Source organism: Adelges cooleyi, unplaced genomic scaffold (assembly GCF_023614345.1).
Source record: "Adelges cooleyi isolate 19-005CV unplaced genomic scaffold, UGA_ACOO_1.1 ACOO_flye_CR_arks_rails_tigmint_CR_PRNA_108, whole genome shotgun sequence".
Taxonomy (NCBI): domain Eukaryota; kingdom Metazoa; phylum Arthropoda; class Insecta; order Hemiptera; family Adelgidae; genus Adelges; species Adelges cooleyi.
This window is the reverse complement of record NW_026095761.1, coordinates 1,052,049-1,073,583: the sequence shown is the minus strand read 5'-3', so window position 1 is coordinate 1,073,583 and position 21,535 is coordinate 1,052,049. Positions and strand designations below refer to the sequence as shown.

The window sequence follows — 21,535 nt, the reverse complement described above, 5'->3', positions numbered from 1 at the left end:
TTTGGGGTTGTAAGCAGTTGAACCAAACATTTTGTCAATTTCTTCAATTCGGCGGATCAATTAACTTACAACGAAAAATTATGATTATACATTTTTGTTTATTGAATCGTTTGCTTGCACACAATTTAATAAAGTGTTACAATTAATATAAGAGACAGACGAATACATATTATATAATATATTATGGTACACATAAATGTTTGTATTTTGTCGGATTTTGTTGAAGATTTGAAAACTTATATTAATAATAATGCAATCTTAAACTTAAATAATAATACAATATATATTATGTAATATATAATAATAATTTATACTATTTGTTTGATTAAAATATGTTAACATAACTGCGCGACGGTTACCGCTGTCCAAAGACAAATCAGATTTGGTACCTTAATTTGGAAAATTTGAATGGACAACAAACCGTAGTTAACATTATTTGGCCACAGATTTAATGCGATCTGTTGCAATTTTCCAAACTTTCGCTACAGTTTGATAAAACATTAAAAAATCCGAAGTTTTGTTTTTTTTGTCACGTATCTTTACAAAACACGTCAATCAAAATTCAAAAATAAAACGAGTTAATGCGTAATTATAAATTATTTCTATCAGAATGGACTTACTTTCGAAATAGTATGAGTTATTTTACATATAATTATTTATGTACAATAAATAAAACGGGAAGAAATAGTCAACCGATTATGTATAATATCTGTACACTAATGCTAATGCATGCATACATTTGTCACTTGGGTCTAAACGAGTTGTTTTACTAAAAAAGTTAATATCACTTACGTTTAAAAGTGCATTGCATTGTTTATTTTTCTTTCAATGTGTTGGATGATAAAGCGTATGTTTTTCAAAATGTACGCAGTACACATTTGACAAGTAATCTTTGCGCAGAGATAGATATATAATAACAATATAGTATAATAAAGATGGTAAAATGTGACAGTAGTGTGACAGTGTTAGGTATGCACATACCTATACGTGTATATAAACGCAGTGTCTTTAACATTTTATAACACAGTAATTATTATTCTCTATGAAACAATTTTTTTAGGTAAAAAATCCTAATTAAAATCTTTATTACATTAAACCGTCGTTTTATGTCATATTATACAAATCCATCGTCGTACCTATCGTACAAAATATTATTATATGCTAATTATACTCAATGTATTATACAAATAGCAGTTTAGGAGTATAACTTTTTATAGTCAGATAGTAAACTGTATTACATATATATGGTAATGACACGAGAAGTATTTATCCAAAACGTGTTATCGAACTGTCATTGTTTCTACCGTGAAATTCTGCTTTTTATGCTATTACATATGTCGTCGTTTAGATGTTTATCCTCCAAAAGTACTTTATATAAGTAAATGTTATTTAAAATATAAATCACCATAACTGTTTAATATAATAAACATTTTACGTAAAACGTATTCCCCTAAACAATTATTTCATAGTAAAATATACCTACTGCGTTTTAAAATTCTAAAGATCGTGTATGCGTTTAAATTTCACCGAGGGGCGGAGGAGGAGGAGGAGGAGGAGGAGGAGCAGGAGGAGCGGATGGCGGCGGTGAGTTGCAGGTGTTGTTCTGCGGGCATTACGATATTGAACACGAGTTGCGCTTGGACCTGCCGCTTCCTCCATCTCCGCCGCCGCCGCCGCCGCCTCGCCTTCTTCTGCAAGTGCGCCAGCTGTGCCGGCGTGGGCACCATAGTCCCCTGGCCGCCGCCTCCCGAAGGCAAAGACTGTCGGCGAGCCGAGTTCCTCCTCAGCGACGGTCCGAGGTCGTACTTAGACTTGGCCTGGTTCAACAACTCTCTGAACACCTCGCCGACATTTATGTTGTCCTTGGCGGACGTCTCGACAAAACCGTTTTCCCAGTCCACCTCCACCAGGCACGACGTCTCCTCGTAGGGCACCTGAAATACGACACAACATATTATGGGTAACGTTAGCTTGGCGTTGACGAGACACATCAGAGGGAGGGGTTGGGTGTACCGAAAAGTCGTTAAGTGTGAATTAATGTGTATAGGATAAATCTCCCGCTAAAAAATCCTCGAAAAAAAAAAAAAAAAAAAATATTTAGCTAACAGACAAGTATCTAGTATAGTTCGGGTAATACTTATGTATTGACACTCCCGTTGAATTATATTTATAAAGCTTTTTATAATTGTTTAACTAAAAACGCAGTCATGCAATCTCTCCTAAATTTATAGCTAAGTCGTTGAACACGAAATGCTAAACAAATTCGAAGTTTTCCTGTCAATATGGAAAACTGTTATCGAAAACTGAACTCTATTAAAACTTAAAAGAGGAGAAACTTGAGGCCACATGGTATGGTTGAAACATAAACACCACGGTAATGCATTGAGATGTCCAACCTACGTGCATATCTATCTCGAACGGTTTTATCTCATTTGGGTTGTGGCAATTCCCTTAGCAAAAAGTCTATAAAACTAAAAAAAAATTGTTCGTTATAGGACGTTTGGTTTGGTCACTAAATAAGACATTCTCTGTCATATTAATTATTAATAATCATAAGCGCTAAGAAAATGGCTAGGGCAATAATAACCATTGTAAAAGAAATGAAAGATGGCGCCGGACCGCGTGTGTAGAGTGACAAGGGAGGAAATTACAAGGCATACTTTTTTTCTAAAAGACATAAGTAAGTATACGTCATGTTATTAATTCCCTTTAATAGAGGTCCATATTGTAAGCGTTTCACGGAGGAGGGAACAACTTGGACAATTCTATCATTACCCCGTTTGTGTATGATATATATAAACATAATATTATATAATTCATGGCGTTAAAGGACACATCGTACAACAGTTAATCCTATACTATTGTAAGCTTAACGAACCGTCTGAAAACCTTCACTTCCTTTCAAGAGTGTATTTGGGTCACGTGTGCACTAGGGTAAACGGGTTATATACCGCACAGTTTTCGAGAACATAAGTAGTTTTTCAAAATTAATCATGCAGACAAATTTTCTTCTTCAAAAAATAAAATTGTACAGACATAAGGAGACCAATAGACTAGTCGCCTGACCTATAACCTGACCTAAATATAACTTTATTTACTAATAAAATTATTCATGATTTAAAATGTAACATTTACTAACGTATACAATTACTCATAAATACAAAATGTTTATTCGTAATTACTGATTATGTATAAAAAGGGTTTCAACATTTTAATGGCATTCATTTTTGTGAGATAATTTTTCATAATGATGAAAAATTTATATTATTTGTTATATTTAGAACAAGTGTTGAACAAATGATTTATTGTACAATATTCTGATTTTGAACTCTTAAAACAAAAAAAAAACATTTTAAAGTTAGGTTATGCCTTTAAAAAGATATAAACGTTTCGTTCCATGAACAATAACGTGTGTTCAAAAACGTTTACAATTTAAAAGTCGTTTAGAGTATCACAATATCATACTATATAATAATAAATTGAGTCAAGATTTGTTGTAGTTAATCTTTTAAATGTTTCTTATTCACTTGAGTTTTTTTTTCAAAATCGTTAAGCTATTAGAATATTATACTATTAATAATAATCATTTAATTAAGTTTTAATTGGTTAGCAAGTGGTTAATTATTATTTAGTGTATTTAAAAAAGAAAAAAAAATGTATTCGAATAATAATCATCTCTGCTGAGTAGTAACAGATTAATATAGCGGGCACAAAAATTAAAACAGGTGTGTTGTTATAAAAGGTCACTATCGTGGACCGTCAATTAATGCGTACCCACAACACAATACAATAAGAGTAATGCACTGATGAAATTAAAATAATTATGAATAAAATAAAAAAAAAACGATATTATGATTTATGAGTCGGCGAAATTCACATTGAACATTTTTTTATCAAGTACCTAATGGCCGACGGACACGCGGAAGATTAAGTATAATGAGGTCTGGCACCGTTTTCAATGTTAACAATTATTAGTCTGTTGCACAACGGTTATTGTGTTTAATACCATAGCACCATACCAACTCGTTTGTAATCAGTTTTTAGGTATTTTTTATTTGTAGGTATTATGAAGGTTGTATTTGCGGTCACAAATTACGACTTTAAATTCGGCTAGGTAAAACATTAACACCGTATTTACTTATTGCGCGAACAATAGGTATATGTAATTATTACATCCAACTTTTATTGATGACGCTATTATCATTTGGGTCCCGGAAGCTGATTCTCAAGAACAAAAACCGAAATGTTCTATTGTCTAGAATTTATTTTTAAAGCTTTAAAGTTTTTTTTTTTTTGCTACATTTAAAGTTCAGAATTTTTATCGATTTAAAAGGTTTTTTTTTTTTAATACAAACAAAAATGATAAAAATTCAGATTTTTGCATTGTAAGTTGTTTACAACTTTAGAGTAAGTGATTTAAAAAACAAATTGCCGCGCTAACGAAAATCTGAGGCCAGATTCGGTTAGGTTTTTTGGTTAGACATTTCTTTGCTAATTCTGAGACCAATTTTGAATTCAGCAAAAACAATAGGACAAAACCCCCTATTGAAGTACGCTTTAGAAAAACTATCCAAAGGTACAAAACCGCTAAAATGACCATAGTTCGGTTATTTTTCAAAATTTGGAGGAAACTCCAAAACTTACAACTACAAAATAACTTGACATTTTTCGTTATTAATTAACAAAACAATACGATGTTATATAACTGATGGTGTATTAATCTAACCCTTTTAGACCCACGGGTTGTTGCAATAATCCAATTTTTAATTGCTTATAACGAAATAACGAATAGCCGTAAAAAGAACTTGATAGTTTTAATATAAATATGTTTAAAAATAAATTTCGAAAATATGATGATTAAAGGGTTCAAGTAAGAAAATAAAAGTTTTTTTTACACTAAAATACATATGGCTCCGGAGGGGATAAATGGGCATCGACATACAAAATTGTACTGTTTTCAAGCAGTAAACGTCTGATTTCGAGGAATTTCGTTTAATATAATGTTAATATTAATTTTTTTTACTACGAGTCATCACTTGGTTTTAGATTAAAAGTTTTTTTTTTATTATTCTACTTTAATGCACGCGTCCCTCGGACTATATCGATCACATTATTTTTTTTGGAATCTTTTATATCGAGTATCGCAATTCAATTCCGAACCAATGATTTGAAAATAACGACCTACTAATAGGGTTTTTTGCAAAAAGGGTATTGCGGCAAAGCGATTTTTGTTTATCTCCTCTTGCGTGTACACATATAAATACTTACTGTACACCGTTTCCGGGACGAAACGGTTAGTTTAGAAAAGTTTAAACTTTGAAAACCACTTGGTCGGAAACTGTATTATTATTCGTGTGGCAAAAATATCTGCAAAGCATTTTCGTTCGCATATACACCGCGTAATGGCACTATAGAGCACGAATTTATATACAGTTTGAAATTCAATAACAGTTTATAGTGGAATTCATTCACCTAACATTTTATACGACTGCAGACATTCTACAACACAATGGTCTGAAAAATAATTTTATAAAGAAGATGGTTCCTCTTCCCTTGTGAGGCGTTAGGTGATAAAACAATTATGATTTAGACATCAAATAATCCGCCAATTAACTGCTATACCTACTTTTTTAATCGGTCGTCTCGAAAATAAGGGACGGACAATTTAAATTTATATTGTAAAGCAACAAAACTCAATTGCGTTGAAATCAAATATTTTCTATAATAAATCGAGAAAACAAGTGTCTCACATCACCCCGTATACTTAGGTGTCATTTTGGCTGAATCTAAACATGTTTTATTAGACTTGAAAAAAAAAAAATTTTAAAAACTATTTACAAATTATGTACAATACAATTTATCCTATACTAATTTTATGTCATGGGTTTTTTAGTTATATCGTGAACACCTGCAAGTGCTCCCGGCCAGATGGGATTTGTTAAATATGTATACATTCTCCCTTGAAATAATTAATAACGACAAAAAAGTTGCCGGGTTGTGTTTTGTACGGTGTATATTATCAGTATATTTTAAACAAGATAATAGTGTATCTTGTACATACACTGTAAAATATGATTGATAAACGTGTCCGAAGGGGAAATGAGGAGAGGGCAGTGGGTGTATCGCCTCTACATATTCAGAAAAAAAGGATAACAAATTATAAATACACGTGCGGCATGAGTTACAGGTATGACACATAATAAAATATATATTAACTTTGAATATTATACGAATCGTAATGTAATTAAATTGTTTTTTTAAAAGACATCCCTAGGTACCGCCCACAACATTCAACAGAAGTGACTGTACAACTGTACCTAAAAAAAAATTAAGTTATTCGGAATCAAATTGTATTTCCCTCTTTTTCTTCTATCGTATAAGTTTTTTTTAATATACCTGCATCGATTATTGCACTATGGTATATCTAAGTTAATCTTGTTGCATAACTGTCTGAAAATTCGTTTAAATGTGTTTTATAATGAATCAGCTTATTAAATAGATTTGTTTGTCGGTAAAATGCAAATGAGTTTTGATAAAAATATAAAAAAATAATTTGTATAATTCTATTTAGCGGTTGGTACAATATTTATAACGTATAGAATTACATTCTCAACGTCATTATTACGACTTAATGACGTCCACTATTAAGTATAACAAACCTAATCTGAGTTGTTACATTTTTAATATATTAAAACGGTTGTTTTTATATTACTATTTCTAAAATGTTTAGCTGCGATGCAAAGCTGAGAAGGTATTATTGTTTACAACGGTGTTTTATTATATATTTTTTTCGTATCTGGAGCCACGGTATCTCCTAATAGTTTAGTTAGACATCTAGAAATGATTCAAATAATTTAATACATGCAAATTTATAGTGAAATGAGGGTCTAATATTTTTACTTTTCTATGCTTACATACGAGTCCGCACAGAAAAATGTATATTATACGATGACTTTTTTTTATTAGCTTTGTAGTGTACTAAGAAAAACAAGCAAACAAATCCAAATAAAAAATTCCACCCTTTTACGGAGAAAAGGGTTGTTGACAATCTGTTATCTAGAATATGTTATCCTTTACAACGAAATTGCTTTAGGCTGTAGACTACTGAGCGTATGCTTTAGCGCTGGTCTCAGTTAAGCGCTGTAAAAGTCATCGTAGGACATAATAGTGTAGATTAGTGTACAAAATTCATCGTTTGTCGATTAATATAGGCCGATAGGCTTTTGAACGTCTTACAATACAATTATTGTAGAATCTCATTATACAATTGGATCTATAGAGCTAAAATCTATAGACCTATTAATAATAGTTTATGTGTGCTAGAACCGTATCTGAAACTCGCTAAGGGTAAACACATGCGATTGGGTTTAAGACTGTATTTAACTGTTGTTATGTCGACCCATGTGTATATACACACTGTACACATATAAACTTGAGAGCGTCTATACATTCATTGTAAACGAACGTTACGATAGAAATGGTTTAAGTGTGATGTTTAAAGACGCTTGTAAAAATCTGAGTTTGTGAAGCAGTATCAGGGAACACTCTTTCACAATGATGTTTGTTTTCTAGAGACGACGATGATTATGATGCCTGTTATTCTGAGCACTTGTTGTATGGGCCGAATGGTTGTTAATTACATTTAAAAAATATATAACTAGACGTTCTAATTTCTAAAGATATCTTAGGCCAGATTTGAATGCAGCCAAAAAAAAAAAATTAATATATTATTTTATTAATACAAGCTGGCCCGAATAAAATATGCGGTTTTGTCGAAAAACTCATCAGAAATGTCCAAATTGAATTTCAGGGGTCTCGCGGTTATTCTCGGACAAGTAAAACACGGCCAAGTCCCAACCGTGTGGCTGTTATATTATAAAATTTAATATTTCAATTAATTTTCCAAGCGTAATCCGTACATGCATATATATATATATATATATATATATATATATACAGGGTACACGTGTGTAATGTATAAAACGAACACGTTATAATGTTATTATACCCGAAAACCCATCTTGCCCCAACATTTCCTGAAACAACAATATCTTCAAGCGACGAGAGATGGCAGTATAATATAATAGTCGAGTCTTGAAATGTATACATAGGTCGAAATAATTATATGTATAAAGAAATATTGTTACCCTATCGCCTACCCACTGAAAAGCCGTCTCGTTGAAAATTATAATTTCAAATTGAGAACATTAGACGTTTGGATTTTCTCTCAACCGCACTTCCTTAACCTTATCAGTCGGATATCTTAATCGAGTTTTGGCACCATTGTGTCGTGTTATAATAATTATTATTGTTCACCGGCCAATTTTCATTCCGATTCGTCTGAAACCCGTTTTGTTCGAAATGTTGGTCGTATAGACCGAAATTGTAATGAATTCTTATCAAGTACCTAACACACAATTGTTAGCGTCGTTTATGATCATAAATCAAACATTTATTAGTTTATCGTTTTAGCAGTAGGATCGCAGGCATTAGACGAATGTACAAAATAAATTTCTCATGAGAACTAATTTTTATTGTGTATAAGATATTCATCTCAAGAGAAGGGCGTTTCTAACCCGTTTATTGATCAATGTAACTAGACTATTTATCGCAAAGCTACAAACGTTGTTAATTATACAAATTAATTTAGTTAGAACTAATTTGTATAACGTTTTCAAAAATATACAATTTGTGTTTATTGTTGAAACTTATAATTCATTAATTTAACAACGTTTTTGTTGTACTAATAAAATACATATATTTTAATCAATACCCTACGGATAAAATTGATATTAAAAACTTTCACAAGTATACAATATTTGACTATTTGCCAAATTATTTTTCTCGTCTTCGTGTCCAGCAAACTTGTGTTTCTAAAACCAGATGAATGTTTTTTTTTTAATTTGTCTAATTAAAATAATAACTGTCTAGAGGTTGCCTGACAAGTTTTGGATATCTTTGGCTTATCTTGTGAGGCAATAGTGTTTTTTTATTGTTGAAAAAACGGCATTATTAACAGAATTCTTTTTTGAGTGACGACAAATGAAGTTGGAAATTATTTTTGCTTTTTTTTTCACAGCGTTTGCCCGCGGTAAAAAAATAAAAGTCTAAATGATTTGTCAAACGTTGTTGATGGCAGTGTAACTTTGTTTGAGTTTAAAGAATTGCATTGTCGAAACTGCCGGGGTTCTTCCTAATCCTTTTGGGTGTAAGCTTTGCGATGAAACGACCGAACGTCGTCTCTTGGGTCTATTTGTTTTCTATTGTGTTGAATGGCAATAATTCAGCAAAGAAGGCAACATCTAATATGGGCAATGACTATTCCACTACACAACAGCATGCTCACTTGATGAGTATTGATGCCTAAGGCTGAATAGCTTTTATTTTCTAAACTATACTTACACGAGTTTTTAGAGTTTAACATATTATATACAAGGTGATTATTTTATCATGGGCCGTGCAATATCTCATAGGGTTTAATAAGAATTTTTTTTTTCATATTGTTTTTAATATCCTAACTTTTAAACTCTTTTTAACTTTAAAAATAGTTGTCCAAAACTGGTCATCAACCAGTCAAAATTTGTAATACATTATTCTAAATTTAAAAAGTTAATAAAATATATGCGTTATCATTTAAGTTTCAAAAGTTGCTATAAAAAAAAAACTAAGTTGGAAGGGGGTAAAAAGAAAAAAAAATTGTGAAAAACTGAGATCACATTATATAAAAACAAAATTACCCTGTAGAGTTGAAAAAGTAAGAATGCCGAAAAAAAAATTATTTTGTAAAAGCCAAGGTGGAAGCTGTTTCTTCCCAAAATCTGACTTAACCAACCAATAAATAACTAAAAAGAATTTCCTTTTTTCAAGCAAGATGACCTAGTTAGTTTAGGTTAGTTGGTTTTATTGAGTCTAGATTAAACTATCCAAGGAAAAAATGTCTAGTGGAAATATGTCCATAAAAAAAAAATGTCTATAGGAAAATAAGACCAAAATACATTTGTTTACCTCAAACCGTACATAAGTTATGAACTTTTAAAAATGAAATACATAGGGGGAAAAAACATGAAAGTCACTATTTTAAAATGACAATTTTTCCGTTTTGACTTACTGCATTTTTACTTACCTACGTTTTTTTTTACATATGATAATATTTTTATAGAAATCGACTTAACGCGCATACAGTGCAAGCAGCGAGAACAAATTAATTTTAACGTTTGTATGTATATAGCACGCATAATCTTCTCACAGGAGATCCCACCGCCTCCAGGCTCTAGAAATCTGTTACTGGCGACAGTAGTATACTTATAGTTTGTTTTCTTTGTGTGAAACCAAAAAGGGTCAATTTCGTTTCTAGTCAAAGCCATTCGAAACAATTCCATTTTCTTCGACATCCGTCCGACGAGTATAGTATATTCATACAATAAGAATAAATTCCTTGTCCAGAGGGACGTCTGTGCACTTAGTTTGCCGGATTTTCACTTCGCAGAACTATTTGAAAAACTAATAAAACACACAAACGTATAAATGCGACCGCCCGGAGAGTTTTGCACATTTCAATGTATGTATAAATATATATATATATATATATATAGATGTATAGATATTAAGTAACCGTATTAATCTATATTCAACATCACAAATAGTGCCATAAAACTTAAATTTTTTCTATGTAAAAAAAAAAACTAGTCAAATATGTTTTTAATTGATTGTATGAAAATGAAGTCGACAAATATTCTGGTGGACTGTAAAAATGAAGACTTTTTAATTTTAATTTTGACGATGGAAAGTAGAACGGATACTCGACGGGATACACGCCATAGGGTATTTATTATAGTAAAATAATAAGGCTCATCCCGAGTCTGCTGGGCCGGTGGGTATAACGGTGTAGCTATAAGTCGGACGTACAGTATCCGCCGGATAATGTAAGACATATAGGTAGTGGTAAAAAATAATAGCACATTAAGTGGTTTTGTTTCGGCTTCTGTGGGATGCTCAAACTTCAGCAGGTCTAAAAACCTTATTAGTTATAACACATTGAATTGTTTTAAGATTTCTTAATAATTTGTCTTTGGACTTGATTATACTAACTACTGCCTCCGATCAAGGCATGACAAAAAACCAGTAATTTAAGGTATTATTAACCAGTAAGTATAAGCATTGAGTATCCAGATCTAGGTCATTTTACTGAATAATATCTACTCTGACTGATAATATGATTTTGAAAAGTAAAAAAGTTTTAAAAAAATTATTAATTGAAATGTTAAAAAAAAGGTAACGACTATTGCCAAACTATTTTTACATACTAAAGTTTTCGTCAGAAAAAAAATATGAAAAAAACAAATTTAAATCAAGAACAAAAATTACATAATATTTTTTCGCTGGATTCAAATTTGCCATTAGTGATTCTCTAACACGCATAGTATTTCGAACATCTGAACAATTTTCTAAAATATATTTCAGCTAGAGTTTTTCTTTTAACACAAAATAAAATTTGAAAATTCTGATTTTAGTTTTATAAGTTGCTAACGACTTTGGAGGTGATTTAAAAAACAAATTGATCGGCTAGAAATAATCTTAGGTTAGGTTAGGCTAATGGTTTAATACATTTCAGTTTTACTTTAGTTTTGTTGATATATTCACATAATATATTGGTTTTAAAATACATCATAATAACCTCTTTTTTTTATATGAATTAGACAATGAATTATATAGTGTCTAAAAAAAAGTCAAAGAGTAGTCATTTTAGCATTTACTAGATGAAAATATTGAAAAAATATCTGCCGTATGGATAATTGCAAAAATATTTTTACATAAAGCTTTTGACAATAAATCAAACGTATTGTTAACAGACATGTTTCAATAATATTTCTAGAATATTAAATATTAAATATTATTAATATTATATCAATAAACAACTTTCAAAACCTTCACAAAAAATTAATTTTAACCTAAGCGGTTTTTTTGCAGGTCATACGGTAGCTAACCTAACATTATCACTTTTAATCAACTAAACTCATTAAGTTTACTCCATTTACTCAAGTAACAATATATTTCAACATACCTTTTTAAAAGATTTTTTTTGTTAGTGACATGAAATTAAATACAATAATATTATCTACAAACTTAATAGTTATAAATTAATTATTATCAACAACCAAACCGTATTAGATTTGTATTATTTTTCCGGAACCTCAACGAAACTTGGATATCACAGCCAAATGACAGTTTATCTACTTTTTAAAAATAATTATTTTGTGAACAATTTTTGAGATGGGGGAAAAAATTAAAAAAATAACAATTTCGGCACTCTTTAAAGAATATGTCCTCGTTGCGTGCGACATTAAATTCCGTAACATACTGCATACAAAGTATTGTATACCGTTTCAGTATATTGAATACAAATGGAAAATAAAAGGCTGAGAGGACACAGTATGAGTATAGTAATGACCTGACCTAACTATGGTGTTGTGCGTTCTATACTAAAAGAAGGTTGCAACCTTGCTGTGTCAAATTTGGTTCAAGTAAAACTCAAATGTTAGCCATGGTTTTGTCATCGATTTCACGGTTTCCAAAGAAATCGTACGATTTTTTTAATTTAGGAAATTTTTTTTTTATACTCTAGTCAAAGCTGATAGACGAGTTTTTGCTAGAGAAATAATTAACACAACAAATTTAACGTAGACAGAACCCAGTGTCAAATTTTAACGATCTGATTTATAATTGAATACGAATAATGTTTAATACTTTTATCTAAAGGCTAAATATTTATATATTTAGCCATTTAGGACTTTTTTATAGGAAATGTGAAGGTACTTGAAATAGTCAGTTTCAAGCTGCCTAGCTAGTAGCTACAGAGATAGTATTGGTATCAATATTTTTCTTTTCGGTTAGTATAACATAGATTTAAAAAAACTAGCAGGATGCTAAAACTTGAATTGCTCTAATATTCAATTTCGTTTAATCTCACTGTTATTATAGTTTTTTTAGTAAATTTCGTCCAATATGACTTTATGAGACTAAAAATATTGTTATAGGTATTTTATTTCCAATATACATATTATTTTGTATTTAAATACTCGGCCAGTTGTTTACTATTTCATACTTTTTATTTCGAGTATAATACTATTTTATAATTTAAACACCAAAAGTTTAAAGGAAAAAATTGAAGTTGAAAAAGGAGAACTAAACTTTTTTTTTCTATCTCTCTCTCTCTCACTATTAATATTGACTGAGAACATTTCAATAACCGATCACCATTGTGACGACGATACATGTTTCAACGAACTACAACAGGCGTTTCTGATTTTCCAGCCTATATTTTCAGTAATATATATTTTTTTAAATGTACATTCCCTTTTGGTAGAGGAATAAATAAGATAATATATTATATATGATTTTGGATACATTATAATATTATAGCCTATAAACGACGACGGAAGTGAGTTATGCATGTAGTGCGTGCTCTTTTGTTAGTCTGTATAATGGTATAAACCCAAAAAAAGGGATAAAAAAAAGAGGAATACACCATTTTTAGTCTCGGCGACGAGCGAGAATAATAAAGATTAAAGACAAAGTTAAAAAAAAACCGGTAATGCATATAATCTATGTAGTGGTATTGTACAAATTTTAAATAAGAATAAAAAATAAAAAAAAATTTTATTGAATAATTTTAGCTCAGATGCGTTGCTGAGAAGGTATTGTTTTTACAATGATGTGTATTTATTTGGGTCTGGACCTACGATATCTCCTAATCTGCTGAACTGATTTTTTATGTGCACGTCATAGGTCAAGAATCGTATCAAAAAAAGTATTTTATTAAGCAGAACATTTAAAATGTTTACTGATTCCTCTTTAACATCTATAAAAACTATTAAAAAATCAAAAACCCTTTTCGCTGCCTGGGATGAAAACTTTTTGTTTATTTTAATAGGACTTTAACATTTACGATTTGTTCAAAAGTCTGTATTCAATATTGTTTTTTTATTACATTGTTTAAACAAATCTATCAAATAGCATAAACATTTTTAGTAAAACATTTTAAAACTGTTATAAGCTTTAAAAATACATAATTATGTATAGAATTCACATACATCCATTATTCTCCACGTGACAAAACCAAACTCAATTTTTTTTTGTCTGGCTTTTTTAAAATATTTTAAACATATTTGCCGATCAGTTAGAATAGAAAAATATTAGTTTGAAAACCGTATAGTAAGCTTAAAATTATGGAGTCTAAAGGGTCCAAGTCTCTGAAAAATCAGCAAACCCTCCCTTCTAAACAAATTAAGCTCGTTGTCACTAAATTTATTTTTACTATTAAGAAATTATATAAAAAAAAGTATCATCAACTATCATCACAATCAGCATCGCATTAAGTGACAACAGTAGACCACGGCGTTTAATTGATAGTTCATGACATCATATAAAAAAAATACAGAACAAATTATAAAGAAAAGAAACTGGTTAACCACTTAGCAGATATAAATTTGCTTATACTACTATTGTACAAAATAATTCTATTCAGTGTGTAAAATACGATTTTATACATGTGCTTCGTACAAATTTACATGACAGCATAGTTTATAGTGCATAATGTTTAATATGTGAGACCCACTGGTTAGCATACACAACAAGTCTAAAAGAATTTTGCATATCATGACAATGATTGGTAGCTGTGGTGAGGTTAACTCGTTTGCCGTCGGCTGTACAACCGTATAATAATACCTAATTCTGTGCTTATAATTATTATAACTAAACTTAGCCGCTCTTATGTATTTTTTTTATTATCTGGTTTGACAAAAGCGATTATATATAAAATATAAGTTTGGGTTTAAACTATAGAAGCCGAGTTTACGTTAAAATCAGATTTTATTTTAGAAAAATCTTGTAAAATACCCATTATGTATTTAAAAAAAATGATTTACCAAAAGTGATTAAATTGCTTTTAAATAAACGCTTCGATGCGAAACGGGAGATTATAAAAATAATCAAATAGATTAATTTTATAAAATATTGACAATAAGTAGTTTTAATTAATTTTTTTAGGGTCCTCAATAAAAAAACACGACTACAAACATTTTAATTTTTTTTTGTTTAATTTTTTCGTTGAGAATATTAAATATTTAGACTAGACTGTCATGTAAAAATGATTTAAAATCATGAAAACATTTCAGTAATATGCTACGTACGATTAGGGTTGATCGTTTGAATAAATCGTTGCTACTGTTACCAGTAGGCATAACAAAACCGACAATATAATGAACATATTTTTTAGATACCCGTTGATTCATTCGCACATAGCAACCTGTTGCAAGTATGTTTCTCTTTTTTTTTTATGGAGGGGGCTTTTTTTCCTTCCGGTTTCCTTAACAAAAATAATTTATTCATTTTTACCCCCAATTAAGTTCCTTTCGGGTACTTAACCTAACCTAACCTTTCGTTGGTTCAGCTGTTCAAAACGCATCTCATTGTAAAAACACTACAATTCTAGCTCCGCGTCGATGCTAAAATAATAGTATGTTTATCATTGGGGTGTACAATCATGTGGTTTTTCACAAAAAAACAATTCTCAATGCGTTGTATGTAACAACATACAACAACAACTATACATACGTGTAAAGATGGAGCTGTACAATAATATAAAAAAAAATACGCTCGTTCCATTTGGAACAAACAACATTAAACCGGAATAATATTCGAACGCCGATGGCAAGGAGTTTCGCAAAAAGATTTAATTCTAGCAGACTTCAATCGGTTTCTACGTTGCTCGTGTGTGTTGTATGGTTTACGTTACTCGATAAACGATGACGAAAACAACAGATATAGTTCGGGTGGCATGTTTTTATCTAGGTAATTATTAATTCGATTTGCTACGCGGCCAACGAACAGATCACCGCTGACAACTTGACGACACGGTCAATGGTAGATCATCTGAAAAATGTTACCGTGAGGATTGACGTTTTAAGTGGTGAAAATATCTATGTAGGCCCTGCCATTTTGACTCGCCTAAGTGTTATTTGTTCTGGGCGGTTGTTAAAAATCAATCGAAAAAGCATTGCGAACTGTCGAATAACTTGAACCGCCTCCGAGTGGATTGGCACGGGAAAACGACACGATCAAGTGATATTTATGACACTGTGAAAAATCAAACACGTAAACGAGTACCAATGAAAACCACTCGAAAGAATGATTGTTTTTATGGTGTATGAAAATATTATACATGTCATACAATTCTATAAGTGATACCGTAACGAAGAATATCGACGCTGATACGAGGACGAATATTATTGCTATTGTCTTGGACAACCTTAGTTGTTTACAATACCCCGGCGAATATTGGATCTATACAAGGGTTAATTAGTTCTTCGATTAATTTCTTGATGAAAACCCTTGTGACCCCGTCGACTCCATTAATATGATTAGTTTACTCAAAACCGAACAGTCTAGCTTGGGCGTTACATTCATTCCAAACTACAAAGAAGATGAAAACCGAATATGTGCATGCAATCCAAGGGACGAATCCGACGATGGAAAGACTATTTCACCAAGTTTCCAATCGAAATCTAAAAAAGAAGGTCATTCAACAACTATCGATTCGAAACTAATAGAAGTCAAAGACGAAACGGATAATTCAACAAGAGCTAATGCAACATTAGAGGTCGACAGCGACGAAGATAATACACAAACAATGAGTGAAATTGATTTAGGAGTACGGAGTAGTATTAATGAACTACAACAGTATTTTTATATCGTCGCACTATTTGATAAAAACTACAATAATTTATGTTCAGAGACCATACAGTGGATTTATGCTATGAACTAATAAGATAATTCTATAGTGTAGAGTTTAGGCGTTTTAAAAATATCATAAAGTTTAAATTCGTTTTTGGTGATAAATTATAAATATTATTATGATACCCGATTATCCGTTAAAATAACATATATGATCATTTAATTGTGAATTGTACTTTGCAAATTATATTCCTTGTACATATTATTTACACATCGACGACACTGGTACAACAAATTTGTTCAAATAAACGTATCCCCAAAAAAAGCCTGTCCGTTTAAATAAAAAAACGAGCAATAAACACAATATTATTTACAATTAGTAAATTTTTGATCTACCAAAATGTTATTAAACGACTTAAAAAATATTCTAAATGCATAATGTTTGTGTAACACTTTTAACTAGATTGGGGATTTGTCTTTAAAAACACATTTGCTGTCAACTACATCCATTGTTTTTGTTTTTTTTTTTACAATTTTTTATTTTAATATTAAAAATCAACGATTTCAAAACGAAAATATCAAAATGATTATTTCATAGGTAGTTTGCAACCAACAATATAGTTCTTGTATGCTCTTTGGGGATTTCGAGAGATCCTATATATAACTGAGCGACCGAATGCAACAACCACAATTTTTTAACCAAATTTTTACACATAATATTGAAACATTTAATCTCCTGTCAAAATATTATTTTAAAGTACTTAAAACACATTAACAAACTTTTTGACAATGCTTTGAAAAACATTGATATTTGTTTGCTCTATGTATAATAAAATGTATTTATAATGTATTCTGATAAAATATTATCATACCGTATTGCAATTATGACGGTTCTCATCAGTTTTTTGAGCTTAGCATTTGGGTATAATTATAAATTTTCATAACTGAGCAAAGTTAATAATTGAGCATTGAAAATGTTATTATTATTCAAAGTTTTTGCACGCATGTATTTTGTTATTTTTTCAAGGTAAACCGATGAAAATGGCTTTGTTGAGAATGTGCGGTAACTAGTATACGTTATTATTTGATTTGTTATTGATTTGTTATACAGAACTCATTACAAATTATCATAGGTATCATATTAAAATCATAGATATGTTAAAATTACCTTTGCTGGGCAGAATGCTTTTTACGGTCAATGTCTGTATTTGACAATGGTGGTACTTAAAAACGGAAAAGCGCTCGCTGGTTTTTTTCGTTTTAAACTTTAAATAACCTGCTATTACATACGTATCGAGGGTCAGTGGGTAAAACACGGTTTTCCTCTCAAGCGAAATATTTGCCCTACATAAATGGATACTAGCGTGGATAGTAGGTAATTTCTATGCAACGGCTAAGATCGTCCGCGCCCTTTTGACAGAGTTTCTTTTAAGGGTCGTTATTAATTATGTCTGCTTCGGTATATATTATTATGTTCGACGACAAACCCTCTAAATCAAAAGATTACAAGTTCATACAAAACTAGACGTAATATACTGTCGGCGACGCTAAACAGCTTTAATTTAACACCTATCCATACCATCACAGTCGCCATTGTAATAAAATAAGTATAGGTCGCAGCATGTAATATCAACACAACAATTATTACTCATACTTCGGTATTATAGGGAAAAAAATTGTACATCAATTATGAACACTAAAAAAGAAAGAATATTGCCAAAATAAAGTAAAACTTACAATCAATTATAAACGATTTTAGATAGAAAATGGATTTTTACCAAAACACATTGTTATTCGATTTACTTTTTTTAATTAAAATACAATTTGTTTAAAGTTATACAATCTTGTTACGACTAATACTTTACTTAAAAATTAATGAAAACCGAATGATTTAAAAAAAAAAACACTAAATTTTAATAAAAGAACATTATCTTCGTGTATTTAGCAATAGCTGTGAAACACGGTTCGGATTTATTGTTCGGGTTATTCATAAGACTTGTAATAGGTGAGACGGTTCCTGTTTTTATTTTAGCTTCGATGCAAAGCTAAGGTCATATTTCTTCATTTAAACCCTGTAAATAATTTTTTTTAAACCTAAAAAATGTCGACGATATTCCTTACATCTCTTATAATATAAGGATTAACTGTGTTAACAGTATTATTCATCCACGGGACAGCACATAGTTAAATCATAAATAAAGAAGTAACCGAAAAAAATGGAATTGTGTATAAATAATAAAAATTAAAAATAGTTTGGCCGTTAAGTTATTACAAGTACAATTTATATTTTTCAATGTTTATGTACAATACAAAAATATAATGACAACGTAAAATAAGTTAATAATCATTTATTTATTTATTTGTATGGCTTATAAACAAATCAACGTCACAACAAGATCGGTCTAATAATGAATTAAATTAATGACTGTACATGGATTAATAAACATAATAATGATCACATAAATAGGATATTAAATAAGTAATAAAAAACTAAGAAAATGTATCAAAGCTCTCAAGTGAAGTACAGTATAAATTATTTAGAAACTAGATGAAGCGGATTACTATAGAACCAGAGGTATTTCGGAATGACAGAAGAAGTTTGTTGAAACCAAATGAAATAGTATAAAGTTAGTGAAGATTGATCCCCATTTATCTTATCGTGCATGATTGATTGTTTGGCTAAACAAGAAGAGAATATCCGGGAGGGCTGTGTTTTAAGAGTAGACCAACGATTTATAGACTTGGTGAAAAAGACTAGTTGGTCAGTTACCTACTTCATTTTGTTACTACGGTGATGCCGACACAGTCCTATATTTATAACAAGTTAAATTGTTATTTTATTAAGATATTTATGGCTATTATACTTATATAAAATTATTATTTTCAATTACTTGAAAGCCCCTCCCCACGCCCCGGTTTAAAGTTTTGTTCATTAGTATTTCTTAATTTTGAAACTACAAGAGGGAATTGTTGATTAATGACAGTATCAAAATTTTAAAACAGTAATAATTACTTAAAACCAATAATACAATTTTACATTTCACTGAAATACAGAATGATTTTAACTGTCCTAAAGTTTAAAGGAATATTGATTATTTTTTATTTAATATTGCGATGAAGAAATAATAATAAAAACAACGTAACCGTGTGAGGTTGTCATATCAAGTAAAAGGTAATCTCTTAAGGTTTATGTCATGTTGAGAAAACATTAACTGCTTCTATTTTAAAACGTTCCAGTGTTTTTATGTAGAAAATGTACAGATGGGTTTACTGTACTTACTACTTAATCATTTACGGTAAGTATTAATTTATGCATAATACACATAAAAACGCAGTGTACTTGTAATACTATACAATACAATTATAAGTTAGTGAACTATTTTGTATTGATTTCATATTGAATGACCGGATTACCTACCCTAATTGTGCTTGAGTAGTTTAATACCTATAATAATACTCCAAATCAGCTGTTCTAAGCTAAGTGGTATTTTTATTTACATTTAAATAAATGTACATACCGAACAAAAATAACCCGCCAAAGATTAGTGAACAATATAAGCGTTTTAAGGCAAAATATATTGTCCAATTGGAGTGATCAACGGCCATCAAAGTTTATAAAAATATTAAAAACGATACCTTTCCATCCAACTTACAAATATTGCTGTTGTAATGTTTAAAGCTTTTGATTTATATCAACTATAATAAATATATAAAAAATTATGACAATGTTTATTATAAATTATTGTAATTATTTTTTATTTTTCGGTAAAAATAAGTTTGATCGTTGAGCTCGATGGATTAATTTATAATTTTCAAACGCCGGCTTATAAGAAAACGAAAAGATTAATAACACTTAAGCGAAAGTCGGAACAATGGGGTATAAAAGACATTATTACTGTTACTTTTTTTCCTTAAAAGTTTATATTGCTTTCCGCGGCCGACTAATGGGACGCTAAAAGTAAATTATTATCATTTTTCGTTGCAGAAGTTTAAACGGTCGCGCGGCGACGACGCCCACAAAATAATAGCCGGAAAAAGTTGAAAAATAAAAACATTACATATTATATAAAGCTCAGTCGAAAATGCTAGAATACCGAGAGAAAAAAAATTATATTAAAAATTATTTTTTAAACGACCAGCGTTTGGCTCCGTGTTATTATAAAACTGGAATTCTGTAAATTGTTATAGGAACCGCGGGGAGGGGATGAGATAGGTAGTAAAATTTAAAGATGAAGGGAGTATGTGGACAAATATCATTGATAAGAGAACCAGCGTAAAAAGTTGATTGATAAGCCGGATAATATCGAATTAAGTCAATCCAAAAGTCTAGACCAATGTTACAATTAACTCTTCTGGGCATACAGTCAGACACATACATAAAAACACGAAGCAATGCTACACTCCAAAACGGGAGCAGACAATCAAGTATCAAAATAAAGAAATTTGCAGATTTAACTGTTTGAAATCTGTATCATTTAAATTTTTACATTATTTTAATTATTTTTGAAAATTATTAAAGTTAAAAGATTTTTTTGGCCGTTTATAAACAGTGTAAACAAGCATACCCATTGTTGGGAGACTAATCAGTGAACTTCCACGTGGTGTCTCCTGGATAACGCTAATTGGCTGAAGGGACTCAACTCAAACAACCAAAAAATATTTGTTGGACCAAATTCCGACAACCCAAAAATATTAGTGGTACTCAATTCAATATAACCGGATAAGTCGTGTTCATAAACCAAAATTCTGTGTTGTAATTTTATGTTTAGTAACCTCAAATACATTTTTTTTTTGTATAAAGCCT

General features: G+C 30.4%; 1 protein-coding gene across 6 annotated transcripts in view; it reads right to left on the bottom strand.

Moving 5' to 3' along the window:
- Positions 1-204: 204 nt before the first annotated feature.
- LOC126841164 (ras-related protein Rap-2b-like) overlaps positions 205-21,535 on the bottom strand; it is a 69,951-nt gene continuing 48,620 nt past the window's right edge. For all 6 annotated transcript variants that reach the window (XM_050577510.1, XM_050577506.1, XM_050577497.1 and 3 more), the window contains one exon: positions 205-1,934. In XM_050577510.1, the coding sequence (XP_050433467.1) occupies positions 1,524-1,934 (411 nt within the window). In that variant the 3' untranslated portion in view covers positions 205-1,523. The remainder of the gene's footprint in view (positions 1,935-21,535) is intronic.